The sequence below is a fragment of the Callospermophilus lateralis genome, chromosome 9 (genome assembly GCF_048772815.1).
Source record: "Callospermophilus lateralis isolate mCalLat2 chromosome 9, mCalLat2.hap1, whole genome shotgun sequence".
In the NCBI taxonomy this organism is placed as follows: Eukaryota; Metazoa; Chordata; class Mammalia; order Rodentia; family Sciuridae; genus Callospermophilus; species Callospermophilus lateralis.
Genome location: NC_135313.1, coordinates 87,071,390 through 87,096,287, shown reverse-complemented (window position 1 = coordinate 87,096,287; position 24,898 = coordinate 87,071,390). Strand labels below are relative to the sequence as shown.

The window sequence follows — 24,898 nt, the reverse complement described above, 5'->3', positions numbered from 1 at the left end:
CAACAAAAATCTCCTTATAAAACAGCAGTTTTTTTAATGCTTGTACAAAGGGATAAAGAGCAACCACAAACATATTTTTCATCTGTTAGGTTAATACATTATGACAGCTAAAAGTCAGTCATGTCTATCAGAGGAACAAAAAGCCCTCCACAACTTGTGAATAAATCTTTTGTGCCTTTAAAGATATTTGTATAAAAATGCTATCTTTTTTATACACCTTAAATAAATTGTACTTGTTTAATCAAAGTTTGAGAACAAAGAAACAAACAAGTGAATGGGGTCCATGTGTTTTATATAACTAAAAAGAAACCAGATTACCAGAGCAAATAGCAAATAGCGTTTATACTCTCCACCTTTGATAATGGGTAGATAATTGTTCTATAACTCGGAAGAATATATTTTCAGTAGGGAAAATAAGGGATTAGTCATACTGTTTCTTGAAAATATTTACCGATTACTCTACACCAAAAGGGCTGTTTTACCTCTTCCTTTTGACTTAGCAAAAGAATGCATCCTCATAATTGAAATTCTGTCTTGTCAATTTGTGTGCTTATCTATTATTCTATAATGTTCAGTGGGGTAAGGAGAGGGTTGGGCCAATCTTCCACAAAATGCACGTGATTGGTTGGGAAAAAGCACATAATACATGAGTACCCAATTCCCTGTTGTGCTCTAGGCTGGCTATTCACCTCAGGACTGAGGGAGAACCTAAGGTCTTATCCCATAGCAAGTGTGATCTGTCCACTTCAGGTTATTTTTTTGTTATGCTCTACCACCTAAATATAACTATTGTGTACAGGGTGTTTGCATTTAGTATATCACAGAGTCCACTAAATTTTGGAAAATGTAAATCATCTGTTTACATGCAAATTATTAATTTTATATATATTTTCAAGTTTTGCCTCATCTACCACTTGGCAATCTAAGGCTAATTTCAAAGCAGGTGACACTGAACTTGTGAGGGTTATATATTTTCAGCAGTATCTGAATCAATCTTCATGGGCACAAAGAAGAGAGTTGTCCATTTAATAATTCTTCCATCAATTTTAACAAAAAAAAATGACATTGTATTACAGCTTTCAGACCATATAATGAAAAAGTGCAGAGTTTCTCTTTGTTAATTAAGTAGAACCCAAAAAGTTCATATAAAATAGATTGTTCATATTCACACTACAAAGGAATATGTTGTTTTTAATTTTTAACAAATTCAAAGGTGTGTCTTCATCAGCAGCATTGTTGTAAATTGTACTGTAGTGCAGTTCTTTTTCATAAAAATACCATACAAATGGTCAATCAATAGTCATCAGCAAAAAATAAAACCCAAAAAACTCAGAAAACAATTAACCAGGAAAAAGATAAAGGAAGAGGTAATGCTGATGCCAAAACAAGTATAATACTGTTGGAACATACAAAAGTAATCCTTATATTTTATACATTTATACAGCATATAAAAGGTATCACTGATTATGCCACTGTCTCTCTTATACCAATTTCTATTTTCTTTGGAAGCAGTTCTTTTCTTTCATCAACACTTCCTAAGGAATTTCGACAGTTTTGCCCATCCATATACAATTTTGCATACACCGGGTTGGAGTAATTAGTAGGCTGAAGAAGAAAAAATAAATATAATATTATTATCAGTATTATTATCAGTTAATAACATCACTTATTTTGTAGTTTGTCAATGGTATAATAGCTACATGTGATGCACTCAAGATAGTAAGGAGGACATATTTAAATGAAATTTTAAATTCTGCATAGGTTTTAGTCTGCTTTAGCATGGTATTAGGTAAAAACAAAATTTTATGATTTTCAGGTAACTTGTGAAGCTAACAGGAGCTCTGATGTAAAACAAAAAGCCAGAAGAAATCATAGGGAAAGCTATGCTTACTAGAATTTTATTGTCAAATGGTTAAAACGAATTGTGATGTTTTCAGGCCATATATCTCCTGTGACCTACCACCACTGCCATTTATTGCTAATGCATACCCATCAATGGAAACTTAGATGTGTAAACAAAAAGTCACCTAATTAGTTGTGTCTATAATTTTTTCAATGTGAATTTAAATCAAGCATATAAAGACCAAGGGATACATCAGTGAACACTTCTGAAAAATGACAATATTGTTGCTTCAAGATCCTATATATATATTTATCATTGGGCATGTCTTTGAGCTCATCTAAAGAATTGTGAAGTATGGTTATATTATGTGTTAGACATAAACATTCTGAGATAGAATTTGAAGCATGTAGCAGTGACCTCTTTCAGGTGGAAAACATATTCATCATTCATTGTTTAACAAATTGCACCTTAACTTAAGAAAATGTTCTGTAGTTTTTGCTTTCATTGTTGTTTTGGTTCCATCTGGTTTTTCCAAAAGCATATATTAAGCCTTAGTTACAACAAGAAAACATAATTTTTGAGCCATGCAAAGGAGACAAACACCTTAGGTAATGAGAATGAAAAGCAGTTGATGTAAGAGAAGACAGAGCATACTCATCCATAGAAATTCTGATATTATGTTTTATTCACTTTTTGCATAAAATGAGCTATGTAATTTTAGAGTAGCTTTCTCTAAAGATATTATCTAATTCAAAAAATAAAAATGATTTCATTAGATCATCTCTGAATTTTCAATATGATGACATATTTGGAACTATATATTTATTTGCACATAAAATTTACTTATGTTAAGTAAAGCATTCTAATAAAAATGCTTAAAAGTGAACAAATTTAAATAATTCAGTTTAAAATTCTTGCTAGAGATTCTTTTCTTCTTTCTTTTTTTCTTCTTTGGTACTTGGTATTGAACTCAGGGCACTTGACCACTGAGCCACATCCCCAGCCCTATTTTGTATTTTATTTAGAGACAGGGTCTCACTGAGTTGCTTAGCGCTTCACTTTTGCTGAGGCTGGCTTTGAACTTGTGATACTCCTGCCTCAGCCTCCCAAGCCACTGGGATTATAGGCATATGCCTCTGTGCCTGACTAGAGATTCTTTTCTGAGAACAACTAATACTGAAATACTCAAGTTCACTGTAAATGGTCTATAACACTTTCAAATCCAGTAGAAGAGATATTTCTGCTTAAGAACTTTCCTAGAATGATAACATGTTTTATATGTTATCTTGTATAGGCAGGACACATAACATAAACCTCTAATTTTTATGCTGCTTTGAAATCTCTAGTTAATTAAAAACTTAATTAAGGACAAGCTTCTATCCAAGTCAAGTAGTCATTCTGATTGTGAGGGATTCGGTGATGGAATGGATATGGAATAATGAATTTCTTCTCTCACCCCAGCAGTTAGTGGTCCTTTCAAATCAGAGTTTAGGTAGATGGGCGGCGCTGTGTGTGGAAGCTTGAAAGCACTGGGCCCTCCCCCTATATACCTGGCCTGTACATAAACAGAGAATTTTAGTTTCTCATCTAATATCATGGAACCACTTTTCATTGATATAAATCATGTTAAACCAGAAAAATAACATTAAAACCTTTTTAGCCCTGGGTCATGAGCAGTGTTTTCATGTTAGCTTTCACAGCTTAAGAAAGAAATATTAATCGAATTTTTGCTTTATGGGTAGACATTTTTTATTATGTTCAGTTTACCGACAGACATGGAACTCATGCATCAATATCCAGATAGTTCTATTGAAACTTATCTTCACCCAGGAAATACTATCTTTGCTAAGAACTCTGAAAAATGCACCAGCCTTTTCCATTTAAAATTCTGACACTAAGAAAAGTTTCGAGTTTTGACAGTTAGCTCATTCTGGACACTCGAATATCTGCTTCTAATTAAAGATTCATTATCAAGCTATATTTTTAAGGGAGAAATTTAAGTTTCAAATTTCATACATCAAAACAAACATTTGTAGTTTTAGAAATCTGACTCTAGTTTGAAAGTGGATTAATTAGTAAATAAGCTCACTATGTCTACATGCAATGTGATTAACTTTAGATTTTCTTGGGTCTAAGAACAGAATTATACTGTTTCAGTCATATTTATAATACAGTACTTATGCTAATAAAAAACCCTAAAGGGGCATTTTTGAATATTAAAATATTAATGAATATGTATTTGTTAACTATCAATCTTAACAATGGATAAGTGGCTCTGGAAAATATTTCAAACATAAAATCAACTAAAAGTTGCCACTTAAATTTTTTTTCCAGAATAGTTTCATTCAGAAAGTACTCAAAACAATTCTAATTGTCTATAGTCTGTAAATTTGAATTTGGATGAATCATACAGAAATTAATTATAATTATTTAGAAAAGAAAATCTAAAGATTGAGATAAATTTGGGGGTAAAACCAATAATTTTTATTTTTTTGGACTCTTCAAATTATTCTGTGGTAACTTCCATAGTCAGATCTATTTTATTCATTTTAGTTAAGTATTTCAATTCTTTTGACTATAAGGCATCACTGAACTGGAAATGTTAAACAGTTTCAAAATAACAAAAATGACATTGTACAAACATTTTCTTTGTAGTTAATTATATCATGCTTATACCAAGCTACTGCAACACAGTGATGATCTATGAAAATTTGTTTCATTATTAAGGTTGCTTTGATGTGACATTTTTTTTTTTTTTATTATCGTCCCTATCTCTTAAGACTGTTCTATAGTTACCTCTTGGATAACAATTCGTACTTACATTCAAATATTAGGAGCCAGGTAGACTCAGCCTTCTCTAACAGATTCCATGCAATTTTGGTTAGTCATTCAGTAAATTGGTAAATAAATATTTATTGACTATTAAGTGCTAAGTACATTAAAAATATATTTGAAGGGCACTGAAGCATAGTTTTATTCTCCTAGAGTAAACGTGTAAAAAATTTTAAATGGGTACTAAAAAGCTGTTCTCTGTAAGTATACAGAATTGGATTAATTCTATCACTAGAAATAAAAAATGATGAGGGAAAATGAGAACTCTCCTTCCTGAAACAAGTAAAAAGTGTTTTAAATATGTTTAAAGTAAGTCTCTTACAGTTCATATTATACTTATACTTCATTTATATTCCTAAGAAAAAACCAAAGAATCTCCAGAAGTCTAATTTTTTAATGTCTTTCTTCTTCAGAGACAAATTATCAAATAATAATTTACACAGTATATATAGATTTTAAATTTCAAGTGTAGTTACTGGAACTAAGATTATCAGGATCTATTTCAAGAAAAAATCAGATGTAGGAGTTAGTTAATGATAAAATTACTTCTAATTAGGAAAACATCATTATAATGTTCTCTAAGAGTATAAATTTTAATCATGCAAAAAGGATTGACTGATATTAATTAAAATATTTGACCATCAATTTCTGGCTCAGACAATCTTATGAATTTGGAACCAGATTGAGTATATGAGACCCTATTCCACTAGTTTAGGAATAGGTGTCATTACAAATTTAAACTCATTTGGCTATAGATTGGACACTTTGATTATTGGTGACTTTGATTAAAAGTGTATTGTAGACAAAGTCTCTTTAATAAACCAGAAAATAAATAAATAAATAATAAATAAATAAATACACTAAGAAAAATTACTCTAATATTAGCAAAATGGTTTAAAGAGTTTAACAAAGTAAATATTCTAAAATTGTCATTCAAAATATTCAAATAATTTAGTGAATCAAATCTTTGCAAATTTATCTGGATAATTGTATCAAGTGAGCCTATGGAAAGTAATAAAAAGTAACAGAAACCTTAAATAGATTATGAATGCTTAAGGTATATGTATTGATGATATGTTTCAAATCAATATGGATAAGATAGCAGATAGTGAAATATTTTTCAAAAGTGATTAAATTACAAAGAAATTAAGGGACACAGCTTAGTGGTTCTCCAATGATGCACAGTTGGAGAGGAAATACTCCTTTTAACAATGAAGCATTATATTCTTTTTCTATTGAAAACAAATTAGCCAACAGTTTACACTAATATGTATATTTAGACATGCTAACACATCAGCATATTTCATTAGGATAATATTTTAAATGAATTGCACATCTTTATAAACTGAGTGAATAATTCTGTTCATTTTAATGTTAACTTGCATGCCTCAAGTGAATGCAGATCATACTGTACTTTTTAAAACGAGGCTATCTCATTCAATGAATCATAAAATCTGTTATGACAATTTTAGATATAAAAGAGATGAAATTCAAGACCATATAACATTGCTTTGATTCAAGAAAATTCATGCTCACTGTCCATTATTTGAAGCTATATTACCTTTGTTGGATCAATCATAAAGCCAGGATCTAAAAGACCTCCATCGTTGTGGTCATGATCCACCTCATACATGTTATAAGATGGATTGCCAATTTCTACATTTATTCCTCCATTGATAATGGGTTGTCTTCTAATTGTTTTTGTTCTAGAATATGTGAACATTAACATAAGTATGAATTATATAACTACCACAACTCAAGGTACATGAAATGATCATATTTATACATTCACTTATTTAATTAAACTGATAGGACATTTATAAATTAAATGCTTTTGAAATAAATTGAGTGATATTTGTCAAGTCTCTAACTATCAAAAAACTCACACTTTGATTAATCATTTTCCAATCACTTTGACTTAATAAAAATATACTGGAAATAAGTTTCTCCTAAACAGCGAATGCCAAAATATTCCCTTCAATCTGAAAACTATCCCTAAGAAAACATTGATGAAACTTTTGAAATAGGATTTTATCATATAATTTTGGGATTAAAATTCTCTAACAACTAAAAAAGAAAAGACTCACCAGCTCTCAGTTCCTAGATTAAACCCCATAGATAGCTCATTCCTCCTAGCTCTGTATAACTGCACTTTCATGTCATTTGAAATAATGATACTTCCAGCCAAATATAAAATAAATAAATGCACTATCTGTTAATGAAATACACAATTTATGACATACATATTTGCTATAATTCTGTTGACATTACTAGTCATACACAGTAATATAATAAAATATACTTCAGAGGGCCTGCTATTTTAGGGAAAGAGTACTGAAATTTAAGGAGTATGACCCCTTGTTATTTTTGTTAGAATGGCTCTATTTATATATTCTATCAAAATAATATGAGGGAAGATTTGAGTATATTACAATCACGTAAAATAGAGGGTTAATAGGATTTGTAAAATATAGGAAATTGTAGTTGGAATAACTAAATCATGTTATAAGAAATTTATATATATTTCTGAAATTTTTTGCATGATTTATTCATTGAATATTAATCTAGAACACTAAATCTTACCTTCTTTTTCTCTTACAAAGAACTAAACCAATTACTAAGGTGGTTATCAAAGTCACCAAAAGGACAAGAGGCACAATGATGGCAATGCTTCCTGGGAAATAAATGAAAAAGTAGATAAATAATTAAGTAAAATGAAGAAAGACTGACGAAGCACTTTACTATGCCAAAACATTTTGTTATTGATATACTAAAAATAAAGCTCGACCCAGATTTGTATTCTAAGTTCATCATTATGTCGCTAACATATTGCTTTCCTATCAAACACATAGTTTTCTGGGAATATTTCTTTAGATGCCTTTCATTTATATATTGCCTTTAAATACTTGCAGATTAGAGATGGTGACTTCCCTGACAGTCTGGGTTTACTGATTCCCACCACACACATTTACTTGCAATGATGCAAGGATATGCTGGTAACTACTTATAAATCAAATGTGACTGAATACACATTTACACAATTGCACTGGCCACATTCCCATCCTTAGTTTTGTTCTCTTAGCTATAAATAATTTCTGACTTGGAGTACAAGTGGAAAGTGTGATTTTAGCCTGAAAAAGAAAAGGGAAAGTAAAGGTTGGATTTGATGGACCTGGGCTTAAGTATCAGTTTTGCAAACTGTTGGAAGAAAGACCTTGGGTTAGTTTTTTTATACTCTTCATGGCTCCTGTTCTTCACCAATAAACCAGGGACAAAAAGATCCATAGACCGAGCTGTTTGATTTTTAAAAAGAATATGGGAGGCAGAGGATTCCAAAACAAAGTTCCAGTTGCTGAATAGTTTCATCAAAACACATTTTGTGGTTTTTGTCTTATGTTGCTGATGTCAATTTTCCCATTCTTTTCATGTATATAAGAATAGTTTTAGTCTTTATCATTACTAAAATAGATCTTCAAATGCTTGCCTTAGTTTATGCAGCTGAACTGAAGGTAAAAAGACAACTGGAAAAACCTTTACTTGTCTTCCTAGGCTGTAAATAAGGGTGAACTATTATTATTGTTGTTGTTAATATTATTTTAGTCAGATATGTTAGTAGACAACCATATCTCTTAGTGGGTATTACCAGAAGGAGGATCCACTTAACAGTAATGTGTCACTTAGGTCATGAAGAAAACTGAATGCAAGGGTTGCTTAATGACAGAAGTATTAAATAGTTCCATTAGTAACTACTGTTAACGTTTTTAGTAGGCAAATATTTTTAGTTACCATGAAGAAAAAAGGGTTTTCATAAACATTGGGCTGATTCAGTCAAGTCAGATTAATCAGTGGTTCACCTAAGTAATAAAGCAATCCAACAAAAAAATAAAATTTAATATAGAAATCTGGAATGGCTGAGAAATGGAACATTAAGAATTATTATTAAGAATCTATTAAGTACATGAATTTTTCTCTTCAAATGCATATACATGTAAAAGCACTGAGTAGAAGTTAATGGCTATATTATGAATAATAAACAGCCACTTAGGGACTTTCATATAGAAGTATAGTTCTAGGAAGAGATGACCTGGATGAGATAATCTATGCTGAGGTCACTTACTAAAAAACAAAAGTCTTAATTAAGGAAATTTCATATATAAGACAATTTTCTAAGTTGAAACAAGCAATTACTTGCCTAAAATAACCAAATAACAAGCTCTTGTATATAAGAAAAAATATGAGTCACTTCTTTAACTGTTTTTTCATGTTACCAGAACTATACAACATAGTGAGTTTGATATTATAATACCGCTTTGGTTTTGGGAAAGTGAACTTCATACGAATATGTAATTTATTAGCAATTAATGAAAGCAGAGAATCTGGCACCTTAGATAGTAATTAACATTTGTTCACAAATTTTAAATATCAAAGAACAGCTTGGTTTCTTCATAAGCTATGACTTCAACTGATTGATCATGACTGTATAAATATCTTCACTTCATTATTTATTCTTTTCTACTAAATTTTGTATAATCGGTAGATGTGAAATATCTACCAATATTGGTTCTAAGCTATATAAATTTTCTTTTCCCCTATTGAAATGATAAATAATTTAGAAAATTAGATTTTACTTTTCCCACGTAGTTACTGTCATTCCTATAAGGTAGAAAGAAATTAATTATGCATGCTAAAAACCAAAGGATTTCTCTTTTATTTTTCCCACTACTGATGACAGTTGTGATCCCATATATTATAGCTGTAAGAAGCTAGATTTCTGATATGTTTATGTAACCAATCAAGGTAACTGCACTCATGCTTAGTGCAACAATAAATAATGCAAGGTATCAGTTTGCAAATTTTTTCTTGTAAAATATTTTATATGGAAACAACTAGAAACTACAGATTTTTAAAAAAAAAAAATCATAAATGTGTATTTTTCCAAGTAGCATATCTAGCCATAAATGTAAATACTGTATTATTAACAAAAATCTATCCAGGCCTATTGCAAATGATTTTTAGCAGTACATTATTGATGGATGATTACAAATTGATTAAAAACAAATGTATGGACTGTACTTGTTAAGAGTAGAGCAACTGGATCAGTAACTTTTTCATGTAAAATAAAATGAGTATTCCTTTGCAACATGGTTCTGAAGCCTCAATGTGCATCATGTTTTCATTAAAAGCATGGACCACATTACCATGTTGCTATGGAGGAAATTTTCCTTCCTGGGAGAGGTGGATAACAGACTGGAGCCAGGCTAATTCTGTTCAAAGCCTACTAGCAACATAAACTTGAGCAATTACTTATCTTTGTCTCAGATTACTCAGCCATAAAATGGATGTCATCAACAATATTTCAAAATGGTATAAATAGGATTATGTCAATAATAGAAAGTACTACATACATTCATAATGAATAATTTAAAATGTATACATCCCATAGTACCCTGTTCATGCCTCTATTTTATGTTTTTCACAATTTTGCATATGTGTGTATGCACATTTAATATTTTTAATTGTATATGGACACAATACCTTTATTTTATTCATTTATTTTTATGTGGTGCCGAGGTTCAAACCCAGTGCCTCATATGTGCTAGGCAAGTGCTCTATCACTGAGCTAAAACCTCAGTCTGGTATTGGTATATTTTAAGCTCTTTGAGGGCATGGTCAGTTTGCTTCTCTTTGTTCTGCAGATCACACAGTTCTAAGTATGTCCTAGGATCTGTGTATTTGATTTTCATTTAGTAAATTTATCTTAAGTGCTTGTTATGGCCCATACACTAATGTGTATTCTCCTTTCTCAGAAGATACAAATGAACTTCCTTTTATACTTGATGTTTATCATGGGATGACAAACAAATAGATTTATTCCACACCAGAAATACTACTCTATGGAAGCTAAGCACTGCCCTGGGACCTTGAAGGATGTACACCAAGATGATCTGGATGTAGGAGAACAGTGTGTCTGTGAGACCTGAGGGAAGAGTCCTCTTCAGTTCCCTGAAGACAGTACAAAACATGGGGGATTAACATTAGTGAGGAACAAATAGGCTGGTATGTAGAATGCATAGTGCTGGAGAATAGGCGGAGAATACCACAGAGTGGGGGTAGAGAAAACCAGGTGAGGCTGTGAAGAATGGTAAGCCACATAAATGAGCTGGTCATGTGTACTTCTAGAAAACAAAAAACAAAAAAACATTCTGCTCACCTCAATCTTCCCTTGCCAGGCTTGATGTTTGCTATATTTGTTTGTTTCCTTCACAATTGTTTATTCATTTGTACATTCTCTTATGTGCTTCCTCACTTTATTGCTCTCTATCCCACTAGAATCTCCGCTTCATGAGAAAAGGCCTCATCTGCCTTTTGCAATCATCTATCTCTGGGGTCAAGTATAGTTCTTGGCACTTGGTAGAAATTTGATAAACATCTGCTTTGGGAGAATTAGGGCAAAAGCATTGTTGTGTTGCTTTTTCAGTTCAATCCTTTTATTTGCTAATTTGTGATTCCTGATGTCATACAAACAGTTTATTTTTCCTTATTAAAACATTGTAGTGTAGAAGGGATAAAGATGAAGAAAGAAAAGAGAAACAATGACTCCCTGACAGGTATCACATCTCTACTATAAACTACAGCATCTCTACAGTACTGGCCCATAGAATGTTGAGTATATTTTTATCTTCTTTAATTTTAGAAGATACCAGAAGTGGCACAATTCAAACTTTGAGCATCCGGTCTCTGAAAACTTTATGTGAATTTCAAATAGGGGTATGTAATGAATATTTTATCAAACTTGAGTTTAGAACTCTTCAAAGTATCTTCAGAAGAGTCAAACTAGCTTTTTCAAGTAGAACCTAAGCACAAAGCCCTGAGATAATAATCTGCCTAATTACACAGGCTGATTTTCAGATACTTTAAACATCAAGGGCCAGAAAACACCTGTACCACTACTCCAAGATAATTAAGAAAACTGTGCATGAATTAGAAAGGTAAATCTCCATGCTAATTGACAGTAGTTGGGCGAACAAAGGCAGCATATTCTTGACTATGCTGAGGTCCAATGATTATGAGATATTCAACTTAAATGGAAATGCAGATTTGAAAACACAGTCCTAAAATATAAATCTTTCTTATTGACTTGATTTCCTATGACTTATGCTCATGTTTGAGGAATGTTTGGCAACCATTCAAAATAACTGATTTCACCTGAGAGAATACAAGTAAATCTCATACTATAACAAGGATTAGTTTATCTATTTCCTCCTTTCAAGTCTATTAAGGCAAATTTCTTTAAGCAAAAAATGTCTGATGATAACATCTTCAAATAGAGTCATTATCTGATCAACTTTGTTCTAGTCTGTGATAATTTGACATTTACGTAGCTAATAGCCCTTTCAATGTGCATTGATACTTCCATTAAATTTAATGACTTTAAATCAGTGATGGAAGAAAGAGCCACAGAATCTTTGGGAACAAGGTTACAACTGCTTGCAAATCCTCCCATTTGTTATCCTTTATTTAAGAACGGTTGCCTGTAATAAGGGTGGTTCTTGCCCATCATTGGAGACACAATTCCCCAATAAAATATCTGAAGCATGCTTCTTTGAACCATTTTCCAGACAACTCTCCCTTTGAGGATGGACCTTATATTAAATTTGAAAATTCAACAGACATCCTATTCTATTTTCTTCTACTTTTCGAGAATTTTATCAAAATTGAAATTAATTTTGACTTTCTAAAATATAAAGGTTGAAGCACCTAAACTTCAAAATCCCAATTTATAAATTCAATGCATATTATAAGTTGGTAGCTTCAAGTACATTTTTTATTTTTTAAAAAAGCTCTTAATGATTGTTGAGCTTTGCAAATAGTTTACAAAATCACATTTAAATAACTATGCCTCCAAAATTATTACTAGCAATATTAGTTTGAGACACAAGATCTCAGGAAGAAAAAAGAGGAAGTACTTTCTTTTTATTTACTTCATGTATATCAAATTCAAAAGGCATATTTGGCCACATCTAATATTTTATGACAATTCTCCAAACCCTATTGCTCTAGTCCTACAATTATGTGCCCATAGCTTCCCTAAGGGCTGCTCCCTTCCCTGACCTAAAGATGGCAAACAAATTCTAAGCTAAATGCAAAATTCTCCATGAAAAGATCAGAGGTGAGGGTTACTCACCTCTTCAAATTAAAATATTCACAACTAGAATATTTTATTCTAGACCTATATGTCATGTTTAAAAGATGGTCATGATTATAAAGCCAAATTAATCTGTGAATTGATGCAAGTTTGGACAATGTTGCTTGAAGAATTTCAAGTAATGATAGAAACTATTTTGCAAACAGAGACAACAAATAGGTGTATCAGCAAACACTGGATCCTCCTTCTAGAATACAAAAATCATGTGCTTTGGAAGTTTCTTAGTATCTTTATTTTTTTCAAAAAAACATGTATTTTTTTTCATTTGTTTTTATGCATTCTGTGTCTCTGTCCAGTAAAAAACTAATAAAAAATGCTAATGTAAATGTTGATCAGTCAGGGATATTATTTTTCTTTCTGAAGAGTGTACTCACTTGGTACACACTACAAATTATTTGAATTCTTTCCACTTATGGTCAAATTAATAAAAAATATGTATGAATTGAGAAGTTTTTCTTCAGACTTCTCTTTTAAAATTTTTCATAACAGCCTTTAAAAAAGTCAGAAAATAAATAATGACACATAATGCTAATGGCAATAAACCTGCGCCCAAATTATAGCTGCACAAAACAGGATTGGAAAAATGTTGACACACACACACACACACACACACACACACACACACTTTTTTGATAGTGAACTTAATGTTGCATTTAATTTTATTTAAATTAATTTACATTAAAATGAATAATATTGGATTCAGTTACTGGGAAACTTTTGAGTACATCTGTATCAACATGGTTTATGGATCTACTTTTCTATTCCTCATTTTATGAAATCTACACATTGATCAAGTATCTAGCCAATATCATTTCAGAACATAATTTTTATAAAAATTATGATTGTGATATTTTATATCCTTTTTCATACTCAGGAACCTGGTGATATATATTTTAATACATTTCAAAACAACTTCTTTAAAGACAAAATAAATGCAATAAGTCATTATTAATTGCTTGATAATTTACTTCTCTTTAAACTAATCAATCCAGTCTGGTTTTTCAACAACACATTGAAATGTATTTCAAGAGTATACACTTTGCTCTAATTAAACAGAATCACTTTTCTTCCTTAAGCATTCTTATCTTACATCCATTGTGGTATTTGCAGCCTTTGTAGCTGATGGACACTTTCTAAGAAAAGTCAATGCTAGTTTGCAGATGTGCATCATGAAAACTGCCTTAAAACACTCACAAATGCTTAATCCTGCCACCAGAGGAGAACTCAGAGCCTCATCCATGAAGATTTTCCATGAAGATTTTCTAAGTGTCCACTCCCTCAATAATGGCATTACACACACACACACACACACACACACACACACACACACACGTATGTAGATATAATTTCTATACTAGGTAGATCACAGAGGATATTATTCTGAGGAACTTACTTGTGCTGATATGATCAGATTTGCTGCTTTTAGGGGCTGGCCTCTCACACTGTGTGCCTGACCAATTGGTGGAGCATCTACAAAGATCAGAACAATAATAACAACAGATTAGTAAATAGAAAAACCCAGGGTCCTGTTAATATAGAAACTGCAAATGAAATAACATAGCAGCCAGTCGACACAAATTAATAAATATTGGGTAGAGGTTTCTGCATATTGTCAGTATGCTGAGGGTAAGTCCAATTATACATCATTTTTTGAAAGACCTTTTAAAATTTAGATTTATAGCCATTTTTCTTCATTGTTCAACTTAAAATGGCACACTTAATAGCAATATTGAAGTTATGCTAAAAATTAGAAATTAAGAATTTCTAAACATTGAGAGTAGTTATTTAGAAAAATTGTATTTGTATAATAAGCAAATCCTTCTTTATAAGTTTCCATGATTTCCTTTTCTGGTTATCTAAAGCCCAAGGTGGAGATTACTACCAAGTGCAAATGGTCATCTGTTCTCAAGAGTTCAGGTTGCAGAATATTTTTCCTAACCAGAGACTGGAAATTATAGTGCCTTTCCTTTTTTAATTATATTTCTATTAGTGTGAAGCCAAGAGAATCTGTTCAAGTTTTTTTTGACAAAAGTAATTTTCCCCATGTAGGTACCATGAGATTATTATGAAAAGTCTAGTAGAGGATACAGATAATAGTTCTGTTAAAAATTATTTTTTTAAACATAAATCATAATTATATAATTAGGTGGTTACATCAAAATAAATGCTGGAACAGTTTTAGTTGTGCTTATACAATGCATATTGGCTAACACAGATGCCTCTATGAATCTGTCAGAGAAACAATTTAATTGGCCTCCCTTCTTATTTAAAATGACTGTCAAATGCTATCATATCCAGAATAGTTGTATACAATAAAAGAACAACTTCCAGAACCATTCCAAGTGGGTCTTTCTGGGCACAGTGGGCCAAACTAAATAACTGCAATTTCAAGGTTGCTGTCAATTCTGTCACAGCCAATTCAGATAGTTGAAGCTATTTTCTAAACTAGGTTTCTATTATGCCATGTGCATTATTTGTGATTTTTGTAAAAGCATCATTGGCTCTCATGAAACATGGGTAAATTCCATAAAATCATTATACTGACAAACTCAAATCATGGACACAGAAATGTGTTTCAAAAAAGCAATGTATTACCTTCAGCATAATTGACAAGAATATCCTGTCCAAGAGTATAGTTATTTGATTAATAATGATAAATTATAAAACTATGAGCATGGAGAATGATTTAAATGAAAATTAACATTATTATTTATATTATGATTCCAGCCATCACTCATGCATTAGTCCAACTTTTTGTTCAGTTACCTCATATAAAGCTTACATATAATTTTCTATATATCACAATCATAAAAACCATATTACAAGTAAATCATTAAAACAGTTAAATAATTTAAAAACAGGATCTGTTACACTTTATCATTGAAGTGGGGTAATGTAATGAGCACATTTTCATGTAAGTAGGATAAAGTGGACAATGAATAAAATATTTGACTATTATTTTTTTTCATTTGTGTTTTTTTTGTAGGCAAATTATTTAGAAAAAATATTCCAATTCTTCACAAATTCTAATTCTCAACAATCCACAGATAATTCACAGTAAGATGTATAGGAACACTTTGTCAACACGTTCTTGGAATAAATGCTGATGATTGTAAAATTCTTTTGTTTTTTTTTGTAGCTTTATATCTGTCAAATCTTCCTGACCACTGAAAATGTTTTATATGCTCCAATGAAAAAAATAATAGTGATTATACAGTAATTTAATTTTATGGCTGATGTATACAAGTCTGAACACAATTATATACTTATTTATTAAAATACCAAAAATTTGCTCTTTACATTACCTCATTTTAAAAAAATCCAAAGTAAATTGGGATCCATCTTAAAGAATGACCTGAGAAATTTGTTTTTGTGCTACTACAGATAAGAACCTCTGGGGCTCATCATTACACTGACATGCTTTGAAGTCAGAAGGTAGAATTGCTTAGGAAATGGAGGATTAAGTACTAATTGATCCAATTTTGCTCTAATTTGACTATCACATATTTTAAATGCTTTAGGAAATTATGAGAAAATATACCTCTAGAGCTAGATACTGGCAAATAGGGATTACTAAATAAAGAGGATAAGGATAGTGTGATTCTTATTCTATACTCTGGAATTATTTAAGCAAGATACATAGCATTTATCAACAATGTAGTATGATTTCTTAATTTATACGTGGCTTGGAACCCCCCCACACACAAAGACACCTTCTAGTGGTCACAAATATCTTCTATTTTAAATTATAAGAGTGCATTTAAATACCCAATCCTCAGGGAATGTTTTACTTATTTCATACTGGAAATAATTCTTGAAGACTGCACTGGGGAAATAATTAATTTTAATAGTTATACATCTTAATCAGCTGATGATCACCTTGGAATTCTCCCTCTACTACTTATAAAATGTTTTATGACCAAAGATAAAATAAGATATGTTCCACTGTTCTGCATTTGTTCCAGTCTTAAAAAGTAATCACTTTTGAGATATTAAATCAAATAGAAATCATTATTCTTGTTTCCTACCTGACAAAATTACAACTTAAAGCATTTGCTGCTCCACAAGTTTTTCTTCCAGTGGTTGATTTAAGACCAAGTATTTTTATCATCTTTATAGAAATTCATAAATCTTCATATCTAAGTAGACTACAATGATCAAAGCCATTAATGGCAGAGCATTTAAGAAATGGAATGTGTGCAGATCATCAAAATTTCCTGTCCAATTCCTCACTGAATTATTTGCATAATCATGCTCACTATAATTTCTCTGGCATTCGCTCTCTCATTTTCATTATTCCTCAAGAAAAATTCATAATGCATGCTCTGGTCATCTTTCAACCAGCCCTGTTGCAATCCATTGCTCCCTGTAACTCATCTAGAAACAGTTACCTGTAAGTTAGTTCTGCATGGCTTTCCCAAGAAATCCTTCAGTTTAGGGTGTTTGATAGTATTTGTAATCATCACAAACACATGTGTATTATTCATTTTAAAAATATTTGGCAGTTGTTTCCTGCTTCCCTTTGGCTTAAAAAAAATCAGATTTATCCTATCACAACAGCACTAGAAGTTTTTATAATTTCACGAATTTTAACTAAATATTGTTAGACAGATACAGATTCTCACTTATTTAGCCAAACAATCATTTGTCCTTCTTTCTCACTTTTCCTAGCAGCTTTGTGTAGCAACTTAGTCCCCTGATGAATGGTTGTTGATTTAGCATTCTGTGACTTCTTTATTCTTTCCTAGGCTATAGACATTGAGCAAAAAGATTATTTGCTGCTACGTTGAGTTATTCTTTTAATTCCACAATAACTGTATATATAAAATTCTCTTAATTATAATATATTTTGTGATATTTGCTTTATGTTCTAAACTAGAATAATGGTCATCAAATTGAAAATTTTGTTAAAAGTTCATATTCTGGGGTCTCACACATCAATGATTTCAGTAAGCATATTGAAATTGTGGTCCAGAATCCATATTATACAGAGATAAATTAATTCATTAATTCACAAACTGTACTTTAAGAAATACTTGACATAAATACTATACTCCCACATACTTTATACTTATACCAAATATTATTCAATTTTAATTATTAGTATGAGAATAATAATATGTATGCCAACATTGCTCAAAAGATTCAATAGCCTAGCTAGAAGATCTTTAGATAGTATCTGGCAAACTAAATGGTTTATTTAGTTATTTATTTTTCATACTTAATTCTCATCTGAATGTGACTGTATAAAACACATAGTTAATTTGTCATGCCCTGTAGTTCTTATAATTATTATAAAGCTACTGTATTTTTGTTTCAATTATAATTTTCTACAGCTTACAAGAACACTGTGTATAAAGGTAATACTATAAAACATTAAAAGAAAGCATCATAAACACTTTTAAAATATCAAAATAAGCTAGGCTTATCTAACAGAATAAAACATAATCTTTAAAATGGAAGTTATTATGTTTAATAGCACAAATGTAAGACATATAATTAATCTGTCCAAAATAATGATAGCCCTGAAGTAGTACAGTGATAATTACAGAGAACTGAAATCAGATGTAAAATACTGAATATGTACTAAAATCTTTAGGTATTATCTTTCATAGTAACAATGATCAATTATATCAAGTGATCCTGTCATGTTGCAGAAATGTTGTCTAGAGTCACCCAGTTTGGTAAGACTTATAAATAAAATAATGAGAATAATATCTGCTTTCTCTTTTCATCAAATTTAAAGGTCATGGAACTCTTCTGATCATAGTGAAATTCAAAGGTTAACCTTAAAGCAATTTTAAATTGAATTTTTCCTCTCATATATATGTGTGAGGTTGCCCTTATTAACCATGATGATAGAAGTACTCCAAAAGAAAAATATTTTAATATACCCTTCTCTACCTTCACATAGGAAAAAAAATGACCCAAAGGGATTTAAGAAGCCTTGGAAAAATGGTTTATGGTGTTATTCATATCTTAATGCTTCTAAATCTCATTCAAAAAATTTAAAATATGATAACTTGTTATGATATTACCAGATTCATGCAAAAACATTTCCACATATTGAAAGAATATTAGAACAGTCACTTAAAACCTTAATTTTATTAAGGTTTCAAATTTCATTCCTTTGGTGTCGAGTACATGATACTTCTGACTTAGAAGCTCTAACCTCTGCATACTTCTCTTGCAGTCACTAGCACTTCGAAATTCAAAATATGTCCTTGCATTATGGACAAATATTTACATATTTATTCAACTAATTTTATTTTTACACTATTTTTCATCTGTGATTGTTTTGTAATATCCTTAGGTAAAATCATTTGTTTTATAAATATGTATTCTTAATTTGTTAATATTTTTCAAATATTTCTCACAAATTTTCATCTGCAGTTTTGCATAAGGTTCAATTAAGATTTGCTGAACTTTGAGCCATATTCTAGGGTGGATACTTTTCATATAATAATATCATATATTCAACATCTACAATAACCCTATAAGAAGGAATTTATTCACCATATGAAATGAGGAGATAAGTGCATGTTCAATTAATTTACTTAAACAAGTAAAACTGGTAAGTGGTAGGAAAAACATGTGAGGTTATATCATGATCCTTTTAATTCAATGTCGGAGTAGGAAGACATGATTTTCTTTATTTCCTTATTCAGGACAGTATGAGGTTTTTAATAAAAAGGTCAAAATATTACTTGGCTGAATGCAAATATAATATGTTTTTGAGTAGTAAAATTTTAACAATTAGAACATTGGCTCAGACCTGTGATCCTGCAAGGCCCAGTAATCTGCCTCTGGCAGTGGCTATGAGAGATATATTATTGAAAGGTATTAATCTCTTTCTAGATATTAACTTCACATTTTTGGAGTGATTCCAAGATACTAATATATCTTTAAAGATCCATAATTTATAAAATCATCTAAAATGTAAAAAGAAGTATAATCTTTATGATAACCCAATTAGTATAATTTTAAATTTCCATGGTTTACATATGTCTTATTTGATGTTTTAAAATAAACTGCTTGGTACTATAATTACTACTTATACCATACTATTCTTAACCCAAATTTGACTGTTACTTTTTCCATGGATTGACATTACTCTGAATTGTCTTATTGAAAGAGCCAATGTTAGTATCTTAAATTTATTTATATGTGATGTATGAGTGCACTTGATTCAATTATATAATTATGTATTATAGTAGCTAATTTTAAAATAATAGACTACATCTTTAAGTGTTAATTGGTACTGACAGGATTAAGGCAAGTTATTCCTATGTTAATAATATGAAGATTTGGTCAGAAAGTTCTTGATTCCAGAGAAGTAAAATAAAATATGGCAAAGTATAAAAAGGTAATGACTCATCCAATAATCTCATACTAATGACTATTTTAAGAAAGATAAATGTTAATGAAACATTCCAATTGAGGTGACCATCAAAAAGGTAAAATTAATAAAATGGATTAAAGTGATTTTTCAGAAGGAAGGCAAAATATTACAGAAAGAATGAAATGTGGTTTATCACAAAATTATCCATAAATTTGTTAAGTTAGAAATGTTTAAACCTAGAATTCTTTGCAGTCTACTTGTGTGGCAATGACCACTAACATTAAATGATGACAGAATAATTAAAAAAGAAATGAAATCCCTAACAATGGAAAACTTTTACCATTTATAAATTATCCTGGAAGTTTTACTGAAAGCAGATCAGAAAGATATTTTTAGAACGAGTAGGCTAATTCTACTTAAATGAATATATTACATGGATCAAGTAAAATGGAAAAGGAACAATAATAAAATTAATATTAAGTAATATGGTGGATATAATTGAAGACATAAAAGTGGGCCATTACATTAGAAACAGTGGTTACAATTATATAGCTAAAGATGGGAAGGAAAACTGAATGTATGCAGCAGTGGAGAGCTCCCAAGGTGAATATTTAATTCCAACACTGGTTTTGGAGAGGGAAAATCTTTGTGCTCAGTAATAAAGCAACTAGCTTGCTATCTGAATATTTTATATTTAGCACAAAGTCAGAGTAAGCAATAAATCATTTTCTATGAAAACCTTCTTTCTTAATTCTTTGAATATCCAGGGTGTGAGTGATAATACCTGAAATTATTATGGGAATATGTGGCTTATCCAACAATAGTTATTGAAGATTATGCAAAGTGTGTTGATCTTATACAACGAGCATTAGGATGTCAAGAGACCTTATTACAAAGCTTTGAGTGTAAATGTCACTGTAAGTAAATATATGACTCTAATTCTGTAAAAGTATTCAATTCACTTTTAGTGACAGTGCCATTTTTTCTCTTTTTTAGTGACAGATATTTGTTATATCTGGAAATTTGTTATATCACTGGAAAATTAATTCAATGCACAAAGGTCTATCTCCCTTTTGCTACTTCAACACATACCTTCTTCTAATTATAAGATTTCTTGATGATCCCTACATATCTACCAAAAAGTAACACCAAAGATTTCCAGACTGATTGTGATTGATAAAGGGGCCTGTGTTAGTGTAAATTTCACCTTACCAATGAGAATCATTTAGCCATGAACATAATGTAAGAATTGTACTTTCAATTTTTTTTTTCAGTTTTGAGATATGGTCTCAGTAAATTGCTTGGGGCCTTGCTAAGTTGTTGAGGCTGGCTTTGAACATGCAATTCTCCTGCCTCAGCTTCCCAAGTCACTGGGATTACAGGAGTGTGCTACCTTGCTATGCCAAAATATTTTTTCAAATGACTTTAATTGTTTAAAAAATTCAAGCAATCTAAAATTATAAAAAATTGTATATACATACATATTTATCTATCTCTCTCCATATATGTACACACACACACATGTATGCGGTAGATCAAGATAAAATAAGCAAGATTTGCTACTAACCATTTAAAAATTAATAGATTTAACAAATTGGTCCATCTTACAGAATTGTAAATTAGTCACAAAACACAAATTTAACATTTATAGTATAGCATGCTAAAGACAGACAAACATTAAAGTTTATGACAAAAGATTCTCATTAACACACATATCTTTTTTTATTCCAAGTGTTGGACTGCTTTTCTTAGACTCAAGGAGAGAGGGTTTATGTGGGTCTAAAAATTGATTCATAAAATAGATATGAATTTCTTGAATAAATCTAAAGTGCTATAAAATATTTTAGTAGTATTTTACAAGAGAAAAAAACCCTGCATTTTTGGGTCACTTATGATCAACATTCACAAATACCCAGAATTTTATCTTTTTGTGTTTCTCGATATATGAATGTATAAATGTATAAAGATACATTTTTCTGTAAATATGCTTGATTATGACTTACTTAAAGGTAGATATATCTATTATTTACCTGTGGAATCCCTCATTTTTTAACAGTATCCATTACATAGTACACACATGCACACACACGTATGCTGTATATATATATATATATATATATATATATATATATGCACGCGCCATGTTGACAAAATGAATGAATGACTACATGAAGGTGTGGAAGAGGCATATTTGAACACTTATGAATACACATACATACATACTCAAGTGTCATATACATGTGCTGTGCCTTAGTCTGTTGATTGTAAATAGAAATATTCACAGGAACATGCTTGCAGCTAGTTACCAATAAAGGATATCTTTATGAAAGGGAGATTACTACATTATGGGAAACATTTTACATATAAGACACTAAATTCTTTTAAATGTTATTCCTTCCTTTTTTCTTTCATTAATTTATTCATTATATCTTCATTCTAGTAATTTTGGCATATAAATTTTATTCATTCAGTTCTTGTCAGAAGTAGGCAGTAATTTAAGAAACTTATTTTTAAATGACAAAAAAATAAGTTCTAAAATTGTTTGTATGTAAATATTTTGATATGGAAATCAGGTCCAAAATTTAATTTAAGTTTATCCATTAATTTAAATAATTGTTTGAAATAAAGTTCCGATATGTGTGGCCTATATGGAATGTGTGAGTTTTGGAATTAGGCCCTTGTTGAAATGCAGGTTCTTCTTTTCAAAAATGATCTTCAAGCAACCCATACCATTTCAGGTTTCTCAGTTTCAATATTTTACAGGAAAACAAAATTTCCTGGTTAATCATGAATTGCCCACACCATTTAACCATATTTTCCTCTTTACATGTACATACTTTATTTTCTATTTTCCATTTTTACTTTCCTATTTTATGTGGTTTTCTTTTACTATTTCATGTATTTCTTTTCCTACTTCTTCCTTTCTTTGATATATTTCCCTCTTGTAAAGCAAGTTGAAAATTATAAATGCAAATTTTTTAAATACATTGATTTTTATGATAAATATAAAATTTTTATGTCATCTGAGTCTGATATAAGTAAATAAATGAATATTATTTAATATTAGGAATGTTAAATGTAAAGATTATAGTTGAAATACTAGCATCAGGATAATTACAATTTCTAGTTTGCATTCCCAATGGAAGAAACATTAGGCTAAGTTTCTCTACACTTTCAACATGATGATTCTTTCTGCTACTGTACTAGTGCAAAAAAAGGAGAAATAAAAAATTTCCCTAATTGATGACAAATATACAAAGAGTTCTTTTTGTTGTTGTTGTTCTGTGTATTTTTTTTAATTTTATTTTTTGGTACTGGTGAGTGAATCCAGGGTCACTTAACCATGAGCCACATCCCTAGCACTTGTTTTGTATTTATTTAGAGATAGGGTCTCACTGAGTTATATAGGGCCTTGCTAAGTTACTAAGGCTGGCTCTGAACTCTCCACCCTCCTGCCTCAGCCAGACCCATTGAGATTACAGATGCGTATAAGGAATTCTTAAATTAGTATGGCTGGTTAAACATATAAATTTAATGTTTTTATGAGAACTATACAAAGTAAAGTTGGATCAAGTGTGAGGTTAAAGGTTGATTGACCCAATTTTATTGACCTGTTCAAACATAAAACATGAGTAAGAAATAAACACTGTTATAAACATCTGAAATTTGTTATTGTGTGGTAAAACAGTGAAATCTACAGAAAACACTCTAAAAGAAAAGAGAGTGGTTATAGAAGTAACAGTTACAAAAGGAAAATAATATATTATTGTATTATGCTTGGTTTCTTTGGTTATTGTATTGATTGTTTATAGTTGTACTGTGTCTTGACTAGTATAGTTTTACTCTGTTTAGTTTCTTTATCTATTGATCTACTGACTATATGAAAGGCCAAGAGTATGTCTCAAATCATTGGAAATTAAAATAACTACATCAAAATTGCATCTAACTGCTACCAGTTTATAGTTTTTAAAATTTACTTTTGACAGAGACATAAAAGCGTAAGTCATACATTTTAATGACATAATGTGTTATTTTAATACATGCATATTTTATGTAGTTATTGCATCAGGTTAAACAGAAATCTCAAACTGATCATTTTTTGATGGGGAAAACTTTCAAAGTCCTTTCTTCTAGGTTTTTGCAATATACAGCACATTATTGTTGTCTCTAGAATGTGTAATAATTGGTTGTGATAGTTGTCCTCTCAAAACACAAACTGGAGTTTAAACTTGAACAGATAAATATAGTATCTCTGCTCCTATTTTCCCCATGACATGATAGCATGGCAAAAACTAGAACAAGCTACAACCTGTTACCTGGGATAGCGAAGGATAGATATCGATGTGACATTTTTTTCTTGGCCCTCACTGCTCCAAAAGGCATGCACATTTTATATTTTGTGCTTTGAAAATATGCCAAGGGGAAGAAAGCAAATAAGGAACATGCAATGACCTGACTCTTGAAATGTGGACACCACAGGCTGCTAAAGTTGAATTTCTCAACTGTCCCCTGCTGAAAACTTGCTATCTGTTTGAAATCACTCATGACAATCTCCTAAGACTCTTCTCAACTGTGCTGTATGGGGCCACAAGGTCGCTGGTCTGTGTGTAAGAGTGTTATCAGGCCTGACAGCAGGACCAGTGAAAGTATATCCTGAAGTCTCCTTTCTGCAAGA

At 30.7% G+C, this 24,898-nt stretch overlaps 1 protein-coding gene across 1 annotated transcript in view; it reads right to left on the bottom strand.

Annotated features, from left to right (window-relative positions):
• Positions 1 to 1,464: 1,464 nt before the first annotated feature.
• Positions 1,465 to 24,898, bottom strand: part of Lrp1b (LDL receptor related protein 1B) — a 1,566,902-nt gene continuing 1,543,468 nt past the window's right edge. The window contains exons 87-91 of the mRNA XM_077110319.1: positions 14,275 to 14,351; positions 7,259 to 7,349; positions 6,237 to 6,381; positions 3,300 to 3,398; positions 1,465 to 1,605 (exon numbers count right to left, since the gene is read on the bottom strand). Coding sequence (XP_076966434.1) covers positions 1,465 to 1,605; positions 3,300 to 3,398; positions 6,237 to 6,381; positions 7,259 to 7,349; positions 14,275 to 14,351 — 553 coding nt within the window. The remainder of the gene's footprint in view (positions 1,606 to 3,299; positions 3,399 to 6,236; positions 6,382 to 7,258; positions 7,350 to 14,274; positions 14,352 to 24,898) is intronic.